Genomic DNA, 20,224 nt, shown 5'->3' with positions numbered 1-20,224 from the left:
TACTTATACAAAGGTTTAATCAGCATTACATGATAGTTGGTTCTCAGAAAAACAGCTGTTGGTGCCCCAATTTTTATATGTATTTAGCTGCTCTTGCAGGTTTTGTGGTTTTGACGTGATAATTCAGGTGAACCTGGAGTTTGGTGTAAGAAGGCACTTGGAAATCCAGAAGGAAAGGAGTTCGAGAACTTAAGTACAATTTTATCTATTCAGAAATGTTTTGAGGGATAGAGTTAATGAGCATATACTTATGCAGTACTGTGGCTGTATGAAAAAAAAAAATCAGGGTAAGTATATTTGCAGTGGACTAAACATTGGGAATATTGTGTTATTAGCTGCTTGCTTCATTGTGCTAATACAGCTGTTAGCAGGTCTGTATTGTAAATGACATAGCTGCATGACCAGAATTTAATGCAGTAGGAGATGGTTGCAACCTGTGGGATAGGTACAGGCATGAGGAAGAAATAAAATGCTTGGTTGGTCTTTGCCACTAAAGCCAACAAGTTATGTGAACTATATATTGACCTGCAGTGTGCTTTAGCTCTTTTAAAATGATGTATTCATGTCTACAAAAATCAAGGAGTTCTGAAGTGAGGGAGAAATAAAATAGTTATGCTTGTAAACATGAAAAACACAGCTGTCTTACCACTGGCAATTTCTTAATATTCTTTAAAAGATTATACTGGATCATCAGTTGTGAGTAGTAGCCCTGTTAAGTAATGTATTTGCTTATGTGTCTGTATTATTCAGTGCCAGTAACTACAGAATTTGGACTCCAGTGTGCTTGAAGCATGAAAGTTATGTTTTTGAGTTACTTATTTGTCTTTATGCAGTTGGTTTGTGGATGCTCAAAAAAATCATTAAAAGAAGAAATAAACCTTGGAAAATTGTAAAACTTCATTAAAACTACATCAGCAGTAACTGTATATTGTGTTAGCATTGAGACCCAGTGGACAGGTTACTCCGCCAACTTGTGGAACTTGAGTTACAGAAATCTGAAACTTTGCAACAGGCTCACTATTAACATGTTGCATCTCAACATACGGCAATATGAGAAGTATGTAGATCATATCCAGTTACTGCAGAAGAATATTAGGGCTGTTATTGTCGAAGCAGAAAGCAGGTTTAAAGGAATTAGAGGAATCTGTGGGCAGCAGGGTTCATATTTGATACTAAAAATGATTAGACAAGGCTGTACTCTCTGATGTCCCTGACAACGCATTTGCGGATCCTGGGAGTGGTATCAGAGATGCAGGCAACAGAAATAATTCAGGTTTGTGTGTTATCAGTAAATAACATTGAAAGTGGGATTGAGTGCGCTCTCAGCAAGTTTGCCGATGACACCAAGCTGTGCGGTTCAGTTGATATGCTGGAGGGAAGGAATGCCATCCAGAGAGACCTTGACACACTTATGAGGTGGGCTGATGCCAACCTCATGAAGTTTAACCATGCCAAGTGCAAGGTCCTACACCTGGGTCTGAGCAATCCCAGGCTACAGGTTGGGCAGAGAAAAGATTCAGAGCAGCCCTGCAGAGAAGGACTTGGGGTTGGTGGTTGATGAGAAAATGAACATGAGCCGGCAGTGTGTGCTCGCAGCCCAGAAAGCCAACTGTATCCTGGGCTGCATCAAAAGGAGTGTGACCAGCAGGTTGAAGGAGGTGATCCTGCCCCTCTACTCTGCTCTTGTGAGACCTCACTTGGAGTATTGTGTGCAGTTCTGGTGTCCTCAACATGAAAAGGACATGGAACTGTTGGAACAAGTGCTGCAGAGGAGGGCCACGAGGATGATCAGGGGACTGGAGCACCTCCTGTATGAGGGCAGGCTGAGAAAGTTGGTGCTTTTCAGGCTGGAGAAGAGAAGGCTGCGTGGAGACCTCATAGCAGCTTTCCAGTATCTGAAGGGGGCTATAGGGATGCTGGGGATGGACTATTTATTAGGGACTATAGTGACAAGACAAGGGGTAATGGGTTAAAACTTAAACAGGGGAAGTTTAGATTGGATATAAGGAAGAAATTCTTTACTGTAAAGGGTGGAGAGGCACTGGAATGGGTTGCCCAAGGAAGTTGTGAATGCTCTATCCCTGGCAGTGTTCAGGGCCATGTTGGCCAGAGCCTTGAGTGACAATGGTTTAATGTGAGGTGTGTCTGCCCATGGCAGGGGCGTTGGAACTAGATGATCTTAAGGTCCTTTCCAACCGTAACTATTCTATGATTCTGACATCTACAGCCAATGTAAGATGTGGAATACTGGGATGGATGGGCTGTTGGTCTCTTCATGGAGAGCATTTCTCATTTTCCTGTAAATTCTGGTAACTTTTTTTATTTGGGGAGCAGCAGAGTATTGGCAAGTTCTCTTAAATACGAAGTAAGGAATAGAGTGAAAGCTAAATGAACTAATGTACTTCTAAGTGTGTGTCTGTGAGCTTTGTGCATAACTTGATACCATTTTGTGGAAACTAACAGTCTTGCATTCTTACTTCTGCGATGAGACTAAAACTACTGAAGCACATCTCTCCAATACTGACTGTAAAGCACTTGGGTTCAACATCATTGTAGGAGCAAAAATGTGGAGAGTCATTAAAGTAGCAGTAACTTTAAAAATCGAAAGCCTTGTTAAAGGAGGCTTGCCAAAAATGACCCTTCAGAAAGAACAGGCCAAATGCACAAAACTCTTGCAGGTGGCATGGAAGTTGCTTTTGAATAGTGTAATAAAGACTTGGAGTAAATATGAATATATCCGTGACCTATTGAAACACTCGGAGCTGTTAAGCAACCAAAATTGATGTGCTTAAATCACATAATTTAGGAAAACAGCCTTCAAAATGCGAAAGTAACATCCATAGGTACAAATTATAGCCATGATCTTTGAAATCTTTGTATGTAAAACTGTAATAAAGCAGGCTTTGTGATGAAAAAGAATGAAGAAAATGTTAGCAGTGCATTAAAATGTCTTTACAGATATTTAAAATGATCTTGGAACAAGTGAATTTAGGCTTCATACCACTTCACTTTTTAAAGACCTGTGGAGCTGAGGAGTTGAGAAATTGCATACCTTTAACTTGATTTTTTGAAAGTGGTACAGGAGTGGAAACTGTCACAAACTGGAAAATTTGGATAAATTGTGGGGCAGAATCATTATATTGTCATGCCTGTTGGTCAGATGGTGTGGAGAGGATGATGCAATTATTGTAATGTAGTTAGACTTGGAAGGTTGCTGGTAAGGTCTCTCACAAAAAGCTCTCCAAGAAATTTTAGTGGTGAGGTTTGTCATAAATGAATTCTTGATTAAAATAAAACTTTGAACACATGAGCAGTTTTCAAAATAGAAACAAGTCGCCAAGGAAACCTTAATGGAATTTCTGCAACTACCTCACCAGCTTACTCTGTTTTCCAGTTTAAGTAGTGAGGGGACTTGCTAAAACCAAGTTCAAGTACACAATCATTATACCCATTGGGTGATCTAACTTGGATGGTGAAGTTGTGTGAGGCAATGTAGTCATGCGCAAGAAGGTGTGGCAAGAGAAGGCTACTAATTTATTCTGCTCTATAGAAAACTGGATTAGGTGGGTTTTTAGTAAGACTGCACAGTTGTAGTCTTCTGATTATATTAAAGAGTTTTTATTCATTCTTATGGTGTATATTAATCTTACTTATATGTACAGATAAGTAAGCAAGAGCATGGGCTATGTATGTTGTAATTTTGTGGCACTAGTTAGTGATTTTTTTTTTTTCCGACAGAGCTTGTGTTAGTACTCCAGTAATACCAACTTTGTCTTAGCTAAGAGTCTAAGAGTCTAAGCTGTCACTTGTTAACCGTGTTAATGTCTGCAGCCCTAAAGTGAGGGTTACATTTTGGTTTGGTTTGTTGCAATAGTGTATTTCAAAGGCTGCCTGGAGGTGCTGAGGTTTGGGTGGGATAATAGTGACACTGCTGTTCATTAAGCATGGCTCATGAGCATTGTTCCTTGTTTGGTTTGGGAAACAAACTTCTGTATAAATATAATGGAACTTTGTGTTTGCAGGAATAATATCCAAGCCTTAATTTATTACTGGAATTATATTCCCATTGGTATTAATAAGATCTCTGGCTTCATATAAGAGCTGAAGAAACCTATTTTTCGTAATATCTATTTAATAGTAACTCTCATAGTGGAATGAGAGGAGGTGAAAGTAGGGACATATTCCATCTGAGCCTGTTCTTGCTTCATGACAATCTAAGCACATAACTTGTTCATAGTTGCTGAAGCCAGTGAGCAAAACAGTATGATCTGAATGAAGCATTATAGTTTCTTCTGGCTTTAGGATTGTTTCCATCTACCCAATATGAATTTTTTTTAGTAACTCTGGGCACTTGGTGTGGATATTTTAGACATGACTGGGTAGTTTTTGTTCCTGTGGAAAGCTAAGTACTTGGAAGCGTGTTTAAATCATAAACAGTGGTCAGTTCAGTCTGTACGCTGTAGCTTGACCCTAGCTATTCTGATCTTCAGTATTGTGACTTAGAGAACAGAATTGTAAGGTAGCTATCTGCTAATTTTCTTCTAGAAGAAATTTGCTGTAAGTATTTAGCAGTTAATTATTATTGTTTTTTAAATATAGTATTCTGTGTGTGGGTTATTTCTATGGTATGCTCAGGCAGATTGTGATCTTTAGTTATAGGACTTTCTGGTTTTGTTTGACTAATTTGCTGGTTGGGATAATGATATTAATGTGCTTTTACTAATCTCTTATAATGCTAGATACTAAATTTTGTGTGCACATATTCTTGTCAGAAATACGTCAGAGGACCACAGCTCAGAGAAATGCTTCTACACCCCCGCCTGCAAGTCCTAAACAAGGCTCTCCAAAATCACTGGTTCCAGCACCTCCTAATCTGCAGAGAGACACATTGCCTCCGAGTGGACCCTCAGAAAGAACTCTTGTGGCACCCTTGCAGTCAAATGTTTTACCAAGACGCCCTGGATCCCCTGCTACTTCAGTGTCTGGAATGGGTAAACAGAGCACTTAATGTTATTTACAGTTTATATTGTTTTCTCTGGTTACCAATAAAATAGGCCATTTTCAGACAGTATGGAAATGGCATTTCATTTGGAAATAGGAGAGCAGTTATCTGATTAAGCAGGAGTTCCATATTCAATTAGCTATAACTCTCTACAGCTGGCACCTTTTGATGCTGGAACCTATTGCCTTAGCTCATTTAACTGTTATGGCTTTTTTGTTTAAATGGCAATAAAACTTTGCAGTATTCTGTACTCAACAATATAGCATACCTTTTTATGTTCTTAGTTTAGAAGAGCTCTACACTTATATAAATCAGATACAGAGGAGAACACTTTCAGAATATATTCATGTTTCTCACTAAACCCTGCACATTTTTTTTAACACATATCTTGACATTTATTTAAATTTTTGCTCTAGGAGGTATAGTCATGCAATCTATACTCATAGATTAAAGTGTAAAATATCAGATACATCGAAAAAGTTGCCTGTTGTAGCTGAATTCTTCTAAAATGCATTGTTATTTTGGTAGAAGAGTCAAAAGTTCAGCAGCAGGTTGAAATCTGGTAGAAATGAATGCTCTGTAAAATTTGTTTTCGTATCCTGAAAATGCTTTTTCCTTGATTCTGGGTTGGTCTTCAGATGGGATGTATTGTATTAAACAGAGCATCGAGAGTTTTGGGGGGAGGCATTTTCATTCTCCTCATGCATGGTAAAGCTGTGTATGGGTTAGTGCCAGGACTTTCATTTGTTGCAGGATGTCTGGCAAGTTGTATCACAAGGCAAGAAAGGAGATCAAATGCTGTCTTGAAAATAGAAGGGATTCAATTGCCAAGAATCTTCTAAGCACCGCTGTAATGTGGAGTAGTTCTTTGCTCTTTACAGTGATCAAGAGTATTTTCTTCTGCCCTGTATTCCTTTTTTTTTCGCTTGGAGTTACCGAAGTCTTACAAACTGGGTGTCCTTGCTTGCTTCACTTTCATGGTACAATCTTAAAGTAGGACTATAAATGATATGTTGACGCTCAGTTTCTTAATGAAAGATCTCGGGCAGCTGGATGTTAAGATGCCTGTTTGTATTGCTTAGTGTAGTGGATTACACTTGTCCTGAAAAGCTGTGATCTCTCACTTCTCTGCAGAGTTCATTAAGGCTAATTTTTTGTTAGTAATTGTTTATCTGTATTATGAAAGTGCTAAATTTGTTTTTATCCCTGAAGTGAACTGTAAAGGCAAATTATTACTAAGTCTTAATTATCTTGAAGTACCAGAAATCAGCTCCTTGCACCAGGAAATTGGTCATTTGGTTACAAATCACGTTTACTGAAACCTACTTACTGAAAATTCCTTGAAGAGTTTAAAATCACACGTTCCTTCTTGTTTAAGAAGCTGGCTATATGATAGAATAGTATTTGCTATACAATAGTTTTATTCTTAGGGGAAGATTAGGGCACATTGACTAAACTGGGTAAAATTCAACCTTTACTGCAGAAAAGCTTTAGAGGAAGAAAGGGAATAAAGTAATGGACTAGTTTGAAAGGATAGTTACCAAGCCTGTTAGTTACAATATTTAATGTAATTTTTGTGATAATGCTTTATATGGACATCTCCCCTCCTCACTCCCTCCCCCCCCCCCCCCCCCCCCCCGATTTGGAGCAAATGTGTTATTTGGTTGTAGATGGCAATGGAAGCAACTGCAATTGTCAGTTGATGTGGAAGCCCTGTTTTGTCTTGAATTTCCCCAAAACTTTCAGGCATATAAAGTCTCAGTCATGTAGCTGTAGTGAAAAGTATGTCAATTCAGTATCTGTAAGAGTAGTATCATTGTATCTAAGTTTATGCATGGATTGCAACAAATGTAAATAGCCTTAATTATCTCTGCTTTAGAGAAGATTAATAATTCATTTTCATTATACTATATTTTGTAGAGGAGAATCAATTTAACATGCATTACCACAGAGCTCCCATATGTTTGAAAATTAATAACCAGCAGGTAGTTGAGAGTTTGCCAAGCTTTGCAGAAATGACCAGTCTTTCTACAATGATTGCTTTTGATGTTTATATTAATTACTGGTGTCCATAACAGCATGAAAACTAAGATGGTTGGTTTGAGTTATTAGTAGGCAGGTAATTGAAGTTCTTGGAGTGTCTGATGATGTTTCATTCTAGGTAACTCTTTAATTTTTACGTTGTTTATTAACTTCCAGAAACTTTTCATATATTTATGATGATTAGCTCATACAGAAATTTGAATACAGAGCTCAATAGACATTTGAGTGTTAGCCAGCTATTCATCAAATTAGTCTAAATATAATTTTGTTGCAGATTGTATCAGTGCGCCAGTATATCAATCTTTACTTCACATCTGTGTTGGATGTTCCCATTCGCTTATTTTTTTAATGGAAATATTGTGTCTTTTGGGTATTTGTGGAGCTTTTAGGAATTGCATTTTGCCTGAATTCTTCTCAGGACGGCTTTTTCAGAATCTATAAAATGAACCATTAGGTCCAGTTTATGTTGCACTGAATTTGTTCTGCCTCGGTGCTGCGAGGGTTTTTGTAATCTGGGTTCCTGATTGTTGACAGAATACAGGAATAATTTGGGAATGCATTCTCTGACATCTCCTGAATTCCATTCTCTTGTTTGTGAACATGAGGGTTATTTTAAAAACATTTGTCTTGAGCATCAAACTTATTTGTGCTTATCGAAGAGTTGTAAATTGCAATATTTTCTAATCAAATGTTATTGATTAGAAAGGTCCTCCACCTGGGTTGGAGCAATCCCAGGCTACAGGTTGGGCAGAGAAAAGATTCAGAGCAGCCCTGCAGAGAAGGACTTGGGGTTGGTGGTTGATGAGAAAATGAACATGAGCCGGCAGTGTGTGCTCGCAGCCCAGAAAGCCAACCGTATCCTGGGCTGCATCAAAAGGAGTGTGACCAGCAGGTCGAAGGAGGTGATCCTGCCCCTCTACTCTGCTCTTGTGAGACCTCACCTGGAGTATTGTGTGCAGTTCTGGTGTCCTCAACATGAAAAGGACATGGAACTGTTGGAAGAAGTCCAGAGGAGGGCCACGAGGATGATCAGGGGCCCGGAGCACTTCCCATATGAAGACAGGCTGAGAAAGTTGGTGCTTTTCAGGCTGGAGAAGAGAAGGCTGCGTGGAGACCTCATAGCAGCTTTCCAGTATCTGAAGGGGGCTATAGGGATGCTGGGGAGGGATTGTTCATCAGGGACTGTAGTGACAAGACAAGGGGTAATGGGTTAAAACTTAAATAGGGGAAGTTTAGATTGGATATAAGGAAGAAATTCTTTACTGTAAAGGGTGGAGAGGCACTGGAATGGGTTGCCCAAGGAAGATGTGAATGCTCCATCCCTGGTGGTGTTCAGGGCCGTGTTGGCCAGAGCCTTGAGTGACAATGGTTTAATGTGAGGTGTGTCTGCCCATGGCAGGGGCGTTGGAACTAGATGATCTTAAGGTCCTTTCCAACCCTAACTATTCTGTGATTCTATGATTCTGTGACTCACTCTATGATTCTGTGATTTACGATTCTGCTTGTAAAGATTAGGACAGTCCATTTAGGGTATTGATGAGAGCTGCTTTGAAAGGCTGTATTGTTAGAAATATTACAACTTTGATGGCAAGATTAGACTCATTCTGTGTGTTGCACTTTGAGAGAGCACTGCTGAAAATGTTTGATTCCTACAGTTTCTGATGTTTGCGATAGAGGGTGGAGGTTAGCTGTAGGAGGAGGTTAGCATTCAGCTTGAGGTTTACCACAGTGTAGCACATTCTGTGAAGATTGAAAGGTAGAAGGCTTGAGATGGTAATTATTGGCAGCTACATTTAATGTGGTATTTAATCTTAAAGCCCATCTTGGATCAGCTTATCAAGTAGTAAAACTTGCTGTGTTGTCTTTGCCTGTGTAAACTCTACTCGAGGTATGTTACTTCTGTGCATTTATGCATGCATATGTTTATGAAAGAGTATCAGTTGTGTTGGAAGCTATGACGGTGTATGTTCTTCCTGGTGCAGTACCCAGCTAAGGTGCTACAAGAAAGCTAGATCTGTCTTCTAAGAAGCTTGTAGTCCATTGTTTTTTCCATATCATCTTTCAGTTAAATGTCCTTCTAAATTAGTTCAACTTGCTAACAAACTGTACTCTCCTGGGAGTACATTATTTGGATTTTTAAAAAATCCTTTTTGCATCTTCAGACAGTGGATTTAGTTTGTTTTACCCTTTAGCTTCCTCTTTGTTTATTGGGCATCACTGGGGATTCTGTGAAACATATCTTTCCAAGAAATATACTGGAAGCGTACAGCAAATTGAAAGAAAATTGAAGGTCAAGTCTGTTGTTACTAGAAGCCTTTATTTTAAGCCATTCCTTTTGTATATCTTTTTTGCTGGTTATTGTGAGAATAGCTACAAGCTAGAACTCTTCCCTGAAAAAACACTGATTACTTTTTCTGACTTGAGACTTTTATTTCTATGAAATATGCTTAGTTCTTGCATGCCTTAAGATTACGATATGCTCATCTCTGTACAAAACCTGCTAATATTAGTTGATATTTTTTTTTTTTTTATGTCTAACCTTCTTAACCATCTTGTGCTTGCAAAGGACTTTTGCATTGTTACAAGTAAGCTTATCACTGGGTTGAACTGAGTCTTACCGGTCAGGTTTCATAATTTTGTCTTCAGGTGGCTTGAAGCTGACCATTTTGTCCCAGTTTCAGAATTCTGAAAGGGCTGTTTTGTTGTCCTACTAAAACAGTGGTTTATTTTTTTTTTTGTGACCTTTGAATGTAATTCATAAAGGTCTTATGGATATTTATGTAAGACATTTTAAATCTTCTGTTGTCCCTTCCACCTCCCAGTGCTCACTTAAATATCTCTTGTTCAAGAATGACTATGGAATCTGTTTGTTCAAAGTACTGTAGCTTAATACCTTCTGTGCTTGTGTAAAATGTGTCTTGTTCCAGGAGTGTAGCCTTGAGAAGAAGCTTCAGTTATTTTAATGGCCAGTTCTGAACGATTCAGTCTTAGTTTCTTACCAAATCATGTTTTGCTCATTATGCATAGAATCTTCTGTTTTAAGGCTGGAAAGAAAGGTAGGCATAAGAACTCAAAGCTACATAAACGGAAATTGGTATCTTGCAGTGTACAATATTGTACAATAAGCCAGATGTTTTAAAACTTCTTGGAATGACAGGTTTGGGCCACTGGTCTACTTTAGCTGCCATATGTAAAGAGGTGGAAAAGGTAGTACCAACTACTGCTGTTACCTCTTGGAGTTTTATTTTGACAGTAATTTGTTAAACACATGGGATATGAAAAATGATATCTGGATAGTGGCTTTCTGGCTTCTTTGATTAAGCATAAATCTGAAAGTATCAAACTGTCCATTAAACATAGGATTACCAAAATAGCAAATGGCTGGACAGATTTAATGTGTAGACTGAATGTGCACTGAGGGCATGCTTAATGTGGTATACTAACTACACATAAACCAGTGGGTGCTTCTTTGGTAACATCTTTAGTTCTTCTACTGTTGCAGTTGGTCTGAACAGATTTGTAGCTGTGAATTTCAAGTGTTGAATATGCAAAGTTGAGAGTATATGAAGAAAACTCAAGGAATTTTTCTTTGCTTAAGAAGCCTCTATTCATGAGTAATTATTAAATACTGTCGATGCCTTAAGCTCTTTAGAAATTATGTTACATATGCAAGGTGTAAAAGTAGGTAAGCTAAAGGAGAAAAACTTTCAACTATTGTGGGTTTAAAAATCTTATAGCTTTCCTAGTGGAATAAGAAGTATGGCCCTGTATATTAAGTAGGTGCAATTGTTTTATTAAGCTAGCATGCACAGTGAAATACCATATTTTATGTAATAATATAGTTGAAAATTTTGACACAGTTCGTGTCTTCCTAGGTCTTCACCCTCCAGGCCCTCCTTTAGCAAGACCTATTCTTCCTCGAGAAAGAGGAGTTGTGGATAGAGTTATTGAATATTTGGTTGGCGATGGTCCTCAGAACAGGTAAAATGTTGCTAGAGGAAATACTAAATACTCAAGAAATAGGAAGCTCCTTAATGTTAAGCCACATGTGTCAAGGTTAAAGAATTGCAAATGAATTTGTCCAGAACTTTTGTAATTAAATGGCCCTTTCTCAGTGCTCCACCTGAGATCTCTTTGTAGGAAAAATGGTAACATTTTGACAAAATTAACCTCTGCTTTGGTTGGTATTAATCATGTGATACCGAAAGAAAAACCTGTGCTCATGTGGGTGAATTCTAAGAAATAAATAAATTTGATTATCTTAGAAGTTCAGATTTATTGCCATTAGAAATTATTTCAGATTTCCTTCAGAATTGTCCAAACATACTGTAACTTCCATGTTAACAGTGGTCACTTTTCACATTGACTGTATTCTAATGACATATAAACTTAATTTGGATATTATTTTCTGACAATTACATTCAATATGTTGAGCCATGAGATTTAGGTTGTAGCTAAGAATATTTCACTGTTTATAAACCATCTTAAAAATTATTATTTAATTACAGATTTTTTTGCTCTAAAAGATAATAATTTCACTGTGGAAATTACCTTTTAAGAGTAAATATCAAAGTTATTAGTCAGTATCAAAGGTGGAATGCATCTCACTTCAGTGTGTTTATTACTTAAAGGTATGTAATTATGTGTTATTCGTGTTTTCTAGGTACGCCCTTATATGTCAGCAGTGTTTTTCTCACAATGGTATGGCATTGAAGGAGGAGTTTGAATACATAGGTAAGAGCTGATCTGTGGTAGACTATTAGTTGGCTTATGTTTCATAACTAACATGCATCATACTTCATTCTGGTTGCAGTTAAGTACTTAACTGACACTGAAATGTTCCCATATGAAGTGACAGTTGTATGCTAACTTATTACTCTGTACCTTAAGATTCACTTCAAGACTTAGAGGAGTACTTTTATCACAGCCTTCAGGCCAAGGATTTTATGTGTGGAAAAGTATTCAGTAGAAATAAGCCTCTTCCCATACATCCCTGAGAATTGCTACCGGCTATGAATGGTTCTCAGAAGGGTTTTATATCGAGAAACTATCTGACATTAAAGTATGCCTCTTTTACCAGAACTTAAACAAAATTTTGCTTTGGCAAGAAGATGTTGGGGAGGTATCGGAAAAGGAATAGGAACAAGCCCTAGGGGGCTATATGTGAATTTATGGCTGACAATAACTTAAGACAGACACAGCTCTTTATTGAACACAGATGTTTTATTTTGCTTCCTTTCCATCGCAAGTGTAAGCCTGATGCTTAAAAAATGAGGGAAACTTAGATAAATCTCCTTTTTTTTTTTCTTTAAACTTAATAAGCATTTAGTTTTGATGAATTTTGTGAGTAAATATGCAGCATGGTAAAAATAAGATAAATGTTTCCTATGGAACCAAAGAAATTTAGTCTATATGTCCTCTTATCTCCAAGTGAGTTCACAATTCAACTGTGCAAGAAATTGCCGCTTCCCCTCCTTGTCTGGTGAGGGAAAGGAGGAAATACACATTTAACTATTAAGTGGTATCCAGTACTTCTCCAGGATAAAACTGCCTTTTCTTAATTAAGCATCATTTGAGCAGAATGCTCCTCAAAAAGCAGAGACATACCTTGCGGGATCCATAGCATCTACTTATTCAAGGGGTGAGGAAAGTGGAATCTGAGGGTGCGGGGGAAGCCATCTGCCAACTTAATTCTTTTGTAGAAAAGAGCACCCTGTGGGAACATCTGGTAGTACTGAATCTTGTTCATTGTGGCCAAATCTTTCACAGTGGTGGGCATCACTCGTAAGTGCAGCAGGGTTGAAAGCAAGCAGGTTTTTAAGAGGCAAATGTATGCTGAAGTTAAAAATGATACTGTATATACATGCTTGTGTAAATTTTATGGAGGTACTCTCAGGTACTGATGGTCACTCATTTGATTCTCTTAAGTATTTCAGTTAGAATATAGTATAGGAATGAAGGTGAAAGGTGAAATTAATTAGTGATGCTACTTTTTGGGTGCGCTTTTGTGTAGCGTTTAGGTGTGCCTACTGCTTTTTCCTGAATCCTGCAAGGAAAACTAGACCTCAGGCTCCACGACTTCCAGACTTCAGTTTTGAAAGAAAGCAGTCTACAGAATCACGATCTGAAACTGAGCCTCTAGAACCTAAAGACAGAAAGCCCCAGGAGACTCAACAGACAGAAGGTATGTGCAAATCTCCTGAAGTTTTTCTCTTCAAATCTAACGAAATCCTCCCTGTCATCTAGCTCTTGGTTTAGATGAGCTTTTTGTAAAAGTAACTGAAGAACTCAAGTACTTGAAACAGGCCTCTTAGTGAGTTGGTTCATGCCCTATGCCTGTGAACATTTGGACAATGACCTTAATAACGTGTTTTAATTTTGGGTCAGGCAGTTGGTCAAATGATTGTTGGTCCTTTCATTTGGTCTGACTTCATAGTGGGTGCAGTTTGTATTTTTTTTTTTAATTCTTGTCCCTACTTCTGGCTTAGCTTGTTGATACTATTGTCTTCTGTCTTGTACTCTGAAATTTCTTCATATTAGGCAATAAATCTCAAGCAAATCATAGCATAACAAAATTTTTCTGTCTAATGTTACTGATGAACAGATGGAAAGTAGCACTGTAGTTTACAGAAATAGTTAAGAAAGGGAATATGTACCAAAGTGGTTAACTTTCACTGTGTTCAGCAGGTCATTTGATTGAGGTGTGTTGGAATTTCTGCCTTTGTTCCTTTTGCTGTTTTCCTCAGGGCAGGAAAATCTAGTAAAACTGCCTTGTTTAATTTCAGGGAGTTCAAAGACAAACTGTCAATTTTAATTTAACATAGTTCCTTTTGAAACGTTTTATAGTCTGCAGATACAGTAGGCATCTGGTATACAGCCAACAGGAAGATGCAGTATGTTTTAAAGGAGTCTTAAGAATTATAATTTCCAACCAGGGAAACTCCAGTTAGAGGTGCTGTTGAGTATTTGATGGTATTTTACATCAGGTTAAACAGGAATCATGGGGGCAAGTTATCGAATAGTGTTAGCCCTGAGATTCGGCCTAGGAGCACACTGACTGTGGGAAACTATCATGAGTGTAACAGAAAGACTGTTTCTGCTTGATTATCTTTAACAGAGAGTACAAAATGGCATTGCCCCTCAGTTTGTGGCATGAGAAGGCTGCATGAGACTGATAGGGAAGTCGTATCTAACTGTAGCCATCTCTGGATGTGGTCTGATGTGAGTGCATTACAGGGAAAACTTGACTGGTTTATTTTCCTGCACCATAAGTGCACTCTTTCTTCATTAAAAGTACTATTACTAGCATGATGTAAGACTGAAATCAGATGCATGAAACTAAGATGATGCAAATTACATCTTTGCCCTCAAGTAATCTAATTATCTTGTCAGAGAGTGGAGGGTAGGCCAGTAGCTTCTTGACTACTTGTAAAGTTAGAAGGTTCTTATATAAAAGACATTATTTGTTACTGGGGTCTTAAAAACTCTTACTCTTCTCTGTGTGAATCAAGTGCAGGAGCCTTTAAAGATGGATATGCAGCTCTTGGAGGTGGTTTCCTTGAGGGCTTCTGAGTATTATCTGTAACTGCAAGTTCTTAGAGGTTTTGGGAGAGGATGGTCCTAATTAAACTGATGTTATCATTGAAGGAAATCTTTATCAAACTATGCCTTTAATGGGTTTGAGCTGCTGAGTCAGTTTATAGGTGTTACGAAAATGTAAAGCCCTAAGAATTAGCGTGATATTTTTTTTTGTTAGGCATTTGAGATGTAAGAGTGACAGTTCTGCAAAATAACTTCCCCTTTTTTGAAAGCAGGATTTACCAAGTATGTCAGGGTAAAAATAGGGTGGTTTTATTGCAATAAATGTGATTTTACTTATTTACCTCTAATGCTGAAAATTACTTTTTTTTTTTTTGTTGGTGTGGTCTTGTATTAATGTGCTGCTTTATTTAAAAACAATGACAAACCACTGTGGGGTTGGTTTCCCAGTTCTTTTTTCCTGCTAGGAAGTGTATGGCAAAATTTTTTTTGGAAGAGGCATAAGAATACCTGGTTTACTGACTTCTAGTTTCATCTGGTTTAAGTATCTGGTCTTTTATTTGTTTCCATGGTGATATAAAAAATTCTGTCTTGATAATTACTAAGCAAACAGAAATGGAGTATATGTTAACATTTTATGCAAGTAATATCTGAGAAATGTCTTGATGTACGAGATATATACCCTATCAGTTTGTCACTGTGCATTTTCTGCTTGTGACTTGCCACAAGGTAATCTCTCACGAATGAGAAAATAATGTTTTCAGTAAATCACTTTTTCCATCAGAACCCTGATTTGAAACATAACATACATGGAGTCAGGCTTGATTAATAAACGAACATATTCGTTGATTGTAAGTTTAAGATATGAAGCTACCATTGAGGTATAGCTCCAGGGAAGGCTTTTGTTCATTACAGTAATACAACTGCCGTCATAGCAAGAATAGACAATATCTTCACTTACAGATGTAGATAACCATTAAAAACAGGAAAGCAACTTCACTGCAATGTTGACAACACCAGGAGATCCAGCTTTTATCTGTAACTCATTTAAACCATAGTTATATAGCTCAAAGAAACTGCAAGCTAATGTGATACAGAAGTGCTATAAACATTTTTTTTACCAGTCAGCTACTTCTACTAATGAGTAGAGCATCAAACTGAATCTCTTTTTCAGTTGTGTGCTCGTGCCGTGACAAGCATGTTATTATATGCAACTCCTGTGGATAAGAGATCTGAAGAATGGTTATGGAGAGTGCTGTTGGCACTGAACCTTGGATTTCTTTGAATCCTCTAGAAATACGGAATTGTCAGATGTCAGTCTGATACAGATTATTGGGACAATTGTTGTGCTTCCTTATTCAGCAGAGTAATTTAGGAAATTTTAATACCAGAATGAAGCAATATACTTTGGTTCTCTTCTTACCCTTTTCTTAAATGGCTCAATCTTGATTTTTAATTTTTTTTTCCCACCAAAGACTAGTCAGTTTTCTTATGCGCTTCTCTTAAAAGTATTAATGTTTGGATCATACTGGAAAAGCCAACAGGAACCACACTTATCCTCTTGATTAATTTTGTCTTGCCTGTATTGGTACACTGCATTCTTCATTCAGGTTTAACGTTTAGCAGTGTTTCAAAGGTTGAAAAAACTTGATTGCTTCAGTATTTTGTGGTGAATATCTGGTGCTGGTGTTCAGAGGTCATCTTTAGCTGCCTCTGAACTTCAGATTTCAGCACGGTGGTCAGCACTTCATGGACAGCTTCCTGTGTTTTCTCCAGATTTTTGTGTAGTTCCTTGACCATCTGAGTGAAATATTTTATGATTATTTAATGCTCTGCTACTTTTAAGGGTTCTTGGAATACAGCAACTGCTAGTATGTTTGTAAGGACTTCCATTTAGAAGGCAAATGCAGACTCTTGGTTTGTTGCTGAGCAGATGGATTCACAGTAATGCTGCAGAGTAATGCCACTTCAAGTGTGTGCTTATTTGAGTTCTACCCAAAGTAGGGCTTGGGTTTGGGCAAGTGTTATAGGTGGAGCAGTGTTATAGGTGGGGCAGAAACTTCACCTAGGAATAAAACTGGTTGAGGACAGAGGACTAACAAATAAGCTTGAGTATTTGTTCTCGTCAGAATGGTCTGAATGTAGTGGTTTTGTGGTGTTTTTTTTAATTGTTTTTTGTTAAACTGGACTGGAGGCATTTTCTGTTCGAGAGGTTTGGCTTGCCTTCTTAACAAATATGCTCTGCTTTTATAGGACAGCATGAGCCTGCTATATTTTTTGTAAACCATTGTTGCTTTTCAAAGATGTGAGTTTCTGCCTGCTGTGCTCTTTACTTAGTTCAGCTACTGTGGCTAGAATTCAGTGATTTCTCAAGCAGGCATGGGTCAGCTCATCCTGAGTTTAATGACTTGTTTACAAGTTCTTTTGGTTTAAAAATGCATTATATTTCCAGTCTACCACAGCTCATTTTTGCTGAACAACATAGTTTGCCTTTTTTTTTTTCCGTAGGATGTAAAGGATACAGGGAATGAATGCTATGCTGTTATTGTGCTGCTTTTTCAAAGGCTTCACAACAGCTTTGTGTGATATCAAAGCCATGAACAGAGACTACTGTGAAACACATGTTCCTTAAAGGTATTTCAGACACATGGAACTGTGTCAGTCTGCTCTAATGGGGAGTTGCAGTAGTGAAAAAAACTTGTCCCAAAGATCTTGAAAGTACAAGTAAAGTAGCTATATTTTAGTGCAGTTATTTTACACAATATTTTGTAAGTTCCTGCATAGAAGACATATTTTACTTAATAGTGATGCAGTATTGTGATTTCACTGCTTACACACTGAAATATTCTCTGCAGCAAGAAAAGGGGTAGCTGCCTTCTTAAAATGTGAATTATATATGCTTTCTAAGTACTAAGCATTAAGCAGGAGTATTGGGGAGGAGGAGGGAGAAGGAACTGCTGTAGCCAGGAGCAGGCTTTTTAAAGTTGCACTGATGCAGCTCTTAAATTTGCCTCAGATCTGTGTAGGGCTGTTTGCTGTTGAGATCATGTATGTGTAGCTACATTCTTCAGTTTAATTATAGATTAAGTGTAGTTTTATGGTCAGAGCTTTCTCTTGTTAGCTACTGTTACAATAACTTAAATTATGCAATATCGTGATCAATTTGACTTTAGGCAAGCTTTCCATGAATTGGTGTATTTAAAATGGAATCACTATTTAAGTTTAATGAAGGTTGGTCATATTTATAGTTAGTAGCACCACTTACTATGATTGCCCTGACTACTTATTTAATGGACATACTCTTTACTTCCTTATAACTTATCAGACCTGATTATTAGACCAAAATTTTCCTTGTAAGTTTGTTTTAACTGTATGTTTTGGAGAGCTTCCTCACCCTTCTGGTGAAGGGAAAAAATCTTGTAATACTCGACTTTTTTTCTTTTTTTTTTCTTAGAGAAAATATTTCCATACTTTTTAGTAGAATATAAAAATGGAATCAATGTCTTCCTCCTGTTCCTTTGAATATAGATAATTAGAACTCAGTCAGATTTTTCTCCTTTTCCTCAGAAGCTTCTGCTTGCTTCTGCTAGTGGCTGATTATCTCTGGAGCTGTCCTCAAACATATGGATGATCAGCATCCTCCTGATCAGACTGAATCAATAGTCTCTTTACCTCGACCAGACTGAGTCACTTCTGCAGATTGCTAAGCATTGGTCAGTTGAGGACTGAACCATTGAAAATAAGTAATGGTTGGGCTGTGCTAAAAATGAGTTGAGGGCATGGATTTGTCTCTTCCTAACATCCTGTACTTTCTTTGACTCAAACCTAAACAGCAGCAGTAAAGAAGGAATGTAACTCAAGTGTGGAGGGATTGTAGCAGGAAAAGACACAAACTTATTCATAGAATTTGAGGCTGAAGAAAAAATGCAGAGATGAGACAGAAAGCTGACAGTTGAGTGATAAAGATTGAGCACAGACTGGGATTAGGTCAAGATGGAAATTGAAGAGGAGGAAGGGAGAGTGGGATATTTGGGAAAGAAACTGGGAACGTTAATTTGCTTGGGCAGAAATAGGGGGATTGACCATATGACAGATGAGTCTAGAGAAGTTTTGGAGCAAGAAACCAGGGCAGGTGTTGAGCAGCCTGTGATTGAGAAAGCAGCGAAGGAAGCTGAACTGGGAGGTAACTTGGCCTCGAAGTTGCTGAGGTTGGAGTATCAAGTCAGAGGAAGAAATGGAGCAGCTGGGCTCCACTGAGCAGTCTGGGATGGAGCCTGGAACTATCTAGATGGAGCTCTGTGTGAAGAAGGGTCCTGAGTTCTTCATGACAGATGGCAGTTGTACAGGTCTGCTGGGCAAGGGTGTGCAGCAGGTACTCTTGTCAGTTGTGATCCTGGAATCCAGAGCAATGGTTTTAAAACTTTCAAACCTGCCTTAATTCTGTGAATATCAGCTTGAATAGATCCTATTACTTTCTGATACTTAACGTGTTTTGATAAATATGAACAACTGCTCATGAAGCTCAACAAGGCCAAGTGCAGGGTCCTGCACTGGGGTTGAGGCAATCCCAAGCACAAAAATCAGGCTGGGTGGAGAATAGATTGAGAGCAGCCCTGAGGAGAAAGACTGGGGGGGTGCTGGTTGGCAAGAAGCTCAATATGACCCAGCAGTGTGCACTTGGAGCACAGAAAGCCAATCATATCCTGGGTTGCATCAAAAGAAGCATGACTAGCAGGTCAAGGGAGAAGATTCTCCTCTTCTACTCCGCTCTTGTGATACCCTATCTGTGTTTAGCTCTCGGGCTTCTGAGAAATCTGGAGAGGGACTTTTTACAAGGGTCTGTAGTGACAGGACAAGGGAGATTGGCTTTAAACTGAAAGAAGGTAGATTTAGATTAGATACGAGGAAGAAACTCTTCATTGTGAGACACTGGAACGGGTTGCCCAGAGAAGCTGTAGATGCCCTGTCCCTGGAAGTGTTCAAGGCCAGGTTGGACGGGGCTTTGATCAGCCTCACCTGGTCTAGTGAAAGGCATCACTGCCCATGGCAGGGGGTTTGGAACTAGATGATGTTAAGGTTCTTTTCAACCCTAACTGTTCTATGAAATTACAAACATTTGATAAGGTTAAAATTTTTGAGCTCTAACTTTGCGTTAATTTTGTAAATTGTCTGCCTTCACAGTATGCATTAAAGATGTATATAGGATTGACTAATACTAATCAGTAAATAAACTACCATCAAAAGTATCATTCTAGAGTACCTGTGTGTCATTTGGTGCAATGTCTGGTGTTCAGTTTTTCAGTGCTTATGCTTACTTCAAAATGTGACTGACTTATTTCTCATATATTACGGAAATGCTGTTGGGAAGCTGGAATTTACTACAATAGCAGTAGTACTTATGATAAATATTTTTGACTGATCTTAAAAATATGCCTATTTTCAAAGAAACTCCCTTCTCAGGTTGAGAGTAAAGATACTCCTTTGTATCCTTCTTACACTTGCTGTGGGAAGACTTAGAATACACAATAATTTTGGCTGTTTTGAAATGGTGAGACCTGTATAATTTTTTTTTTTCTGGTTATCTGGCTCTTTGTGTTTGAAATAGTTTCCACCAAATAAAACGTTTAGGTTCTGTGTACA

The 20,224-nt window shown here is 38.1% G+C and overlaps 1 protein-coding gene across 2 annotated transcripts in view; it reads left to right on the top strand.

Moving 5' to 3' along the window:
• LNPK (lunapark, ER junction formation factor) overlaps positions 1–20,224 on the top strand; it is a 40,711-nt gene that overhangs the window by 19,117 nt on the left and 1,370 nt on the right. For both annotated transcript variants that reach the window (XM_057423716.1, XM_057423715.1), the window contains exons 8-11: positions 4,773–4,991; positions 10,921–11,026; positions 11,709–11,779; positions 13,059–13,229. In XM_057423716.1, the coding sequence (XP_057279699.1) occupies positions 4,773–4,991; positions 10,921–11,026; positions 11,709–11,779; positions 13,059–13,229 (567 nt within the window). The remainder of the gene's footprint in view (positions 1–4,772; positions 4,992–10,920; positions 11,027–11,708; positions 11,780–13,058; positions 13,230–20,224) is intronic.

Source organism: Pezoporus wallicus, unplaced genomic scaffold (assembly GCF_028554395.1).
Source record: "Pezoporus wallicus isolate ANWC-B61680 ecotype Strahan unplaced genomic scaffold, APGP_CSIRO_Pwel_v1 contig_1181, whole genome shotgun sequence".
In the NCBI taxonomy this organism is placed as follows: Eukaryota; Metazoa; Chordata; class Aves; order Psittaciformes; family Psittacidae; genus Pezoporus; species Pezoporus wallicus.
The sequence above is the reverse complement of the archived record's forward strand: the minus strand, read 5'-3'. Positions and strand labels throughout refer to the sequence as shown.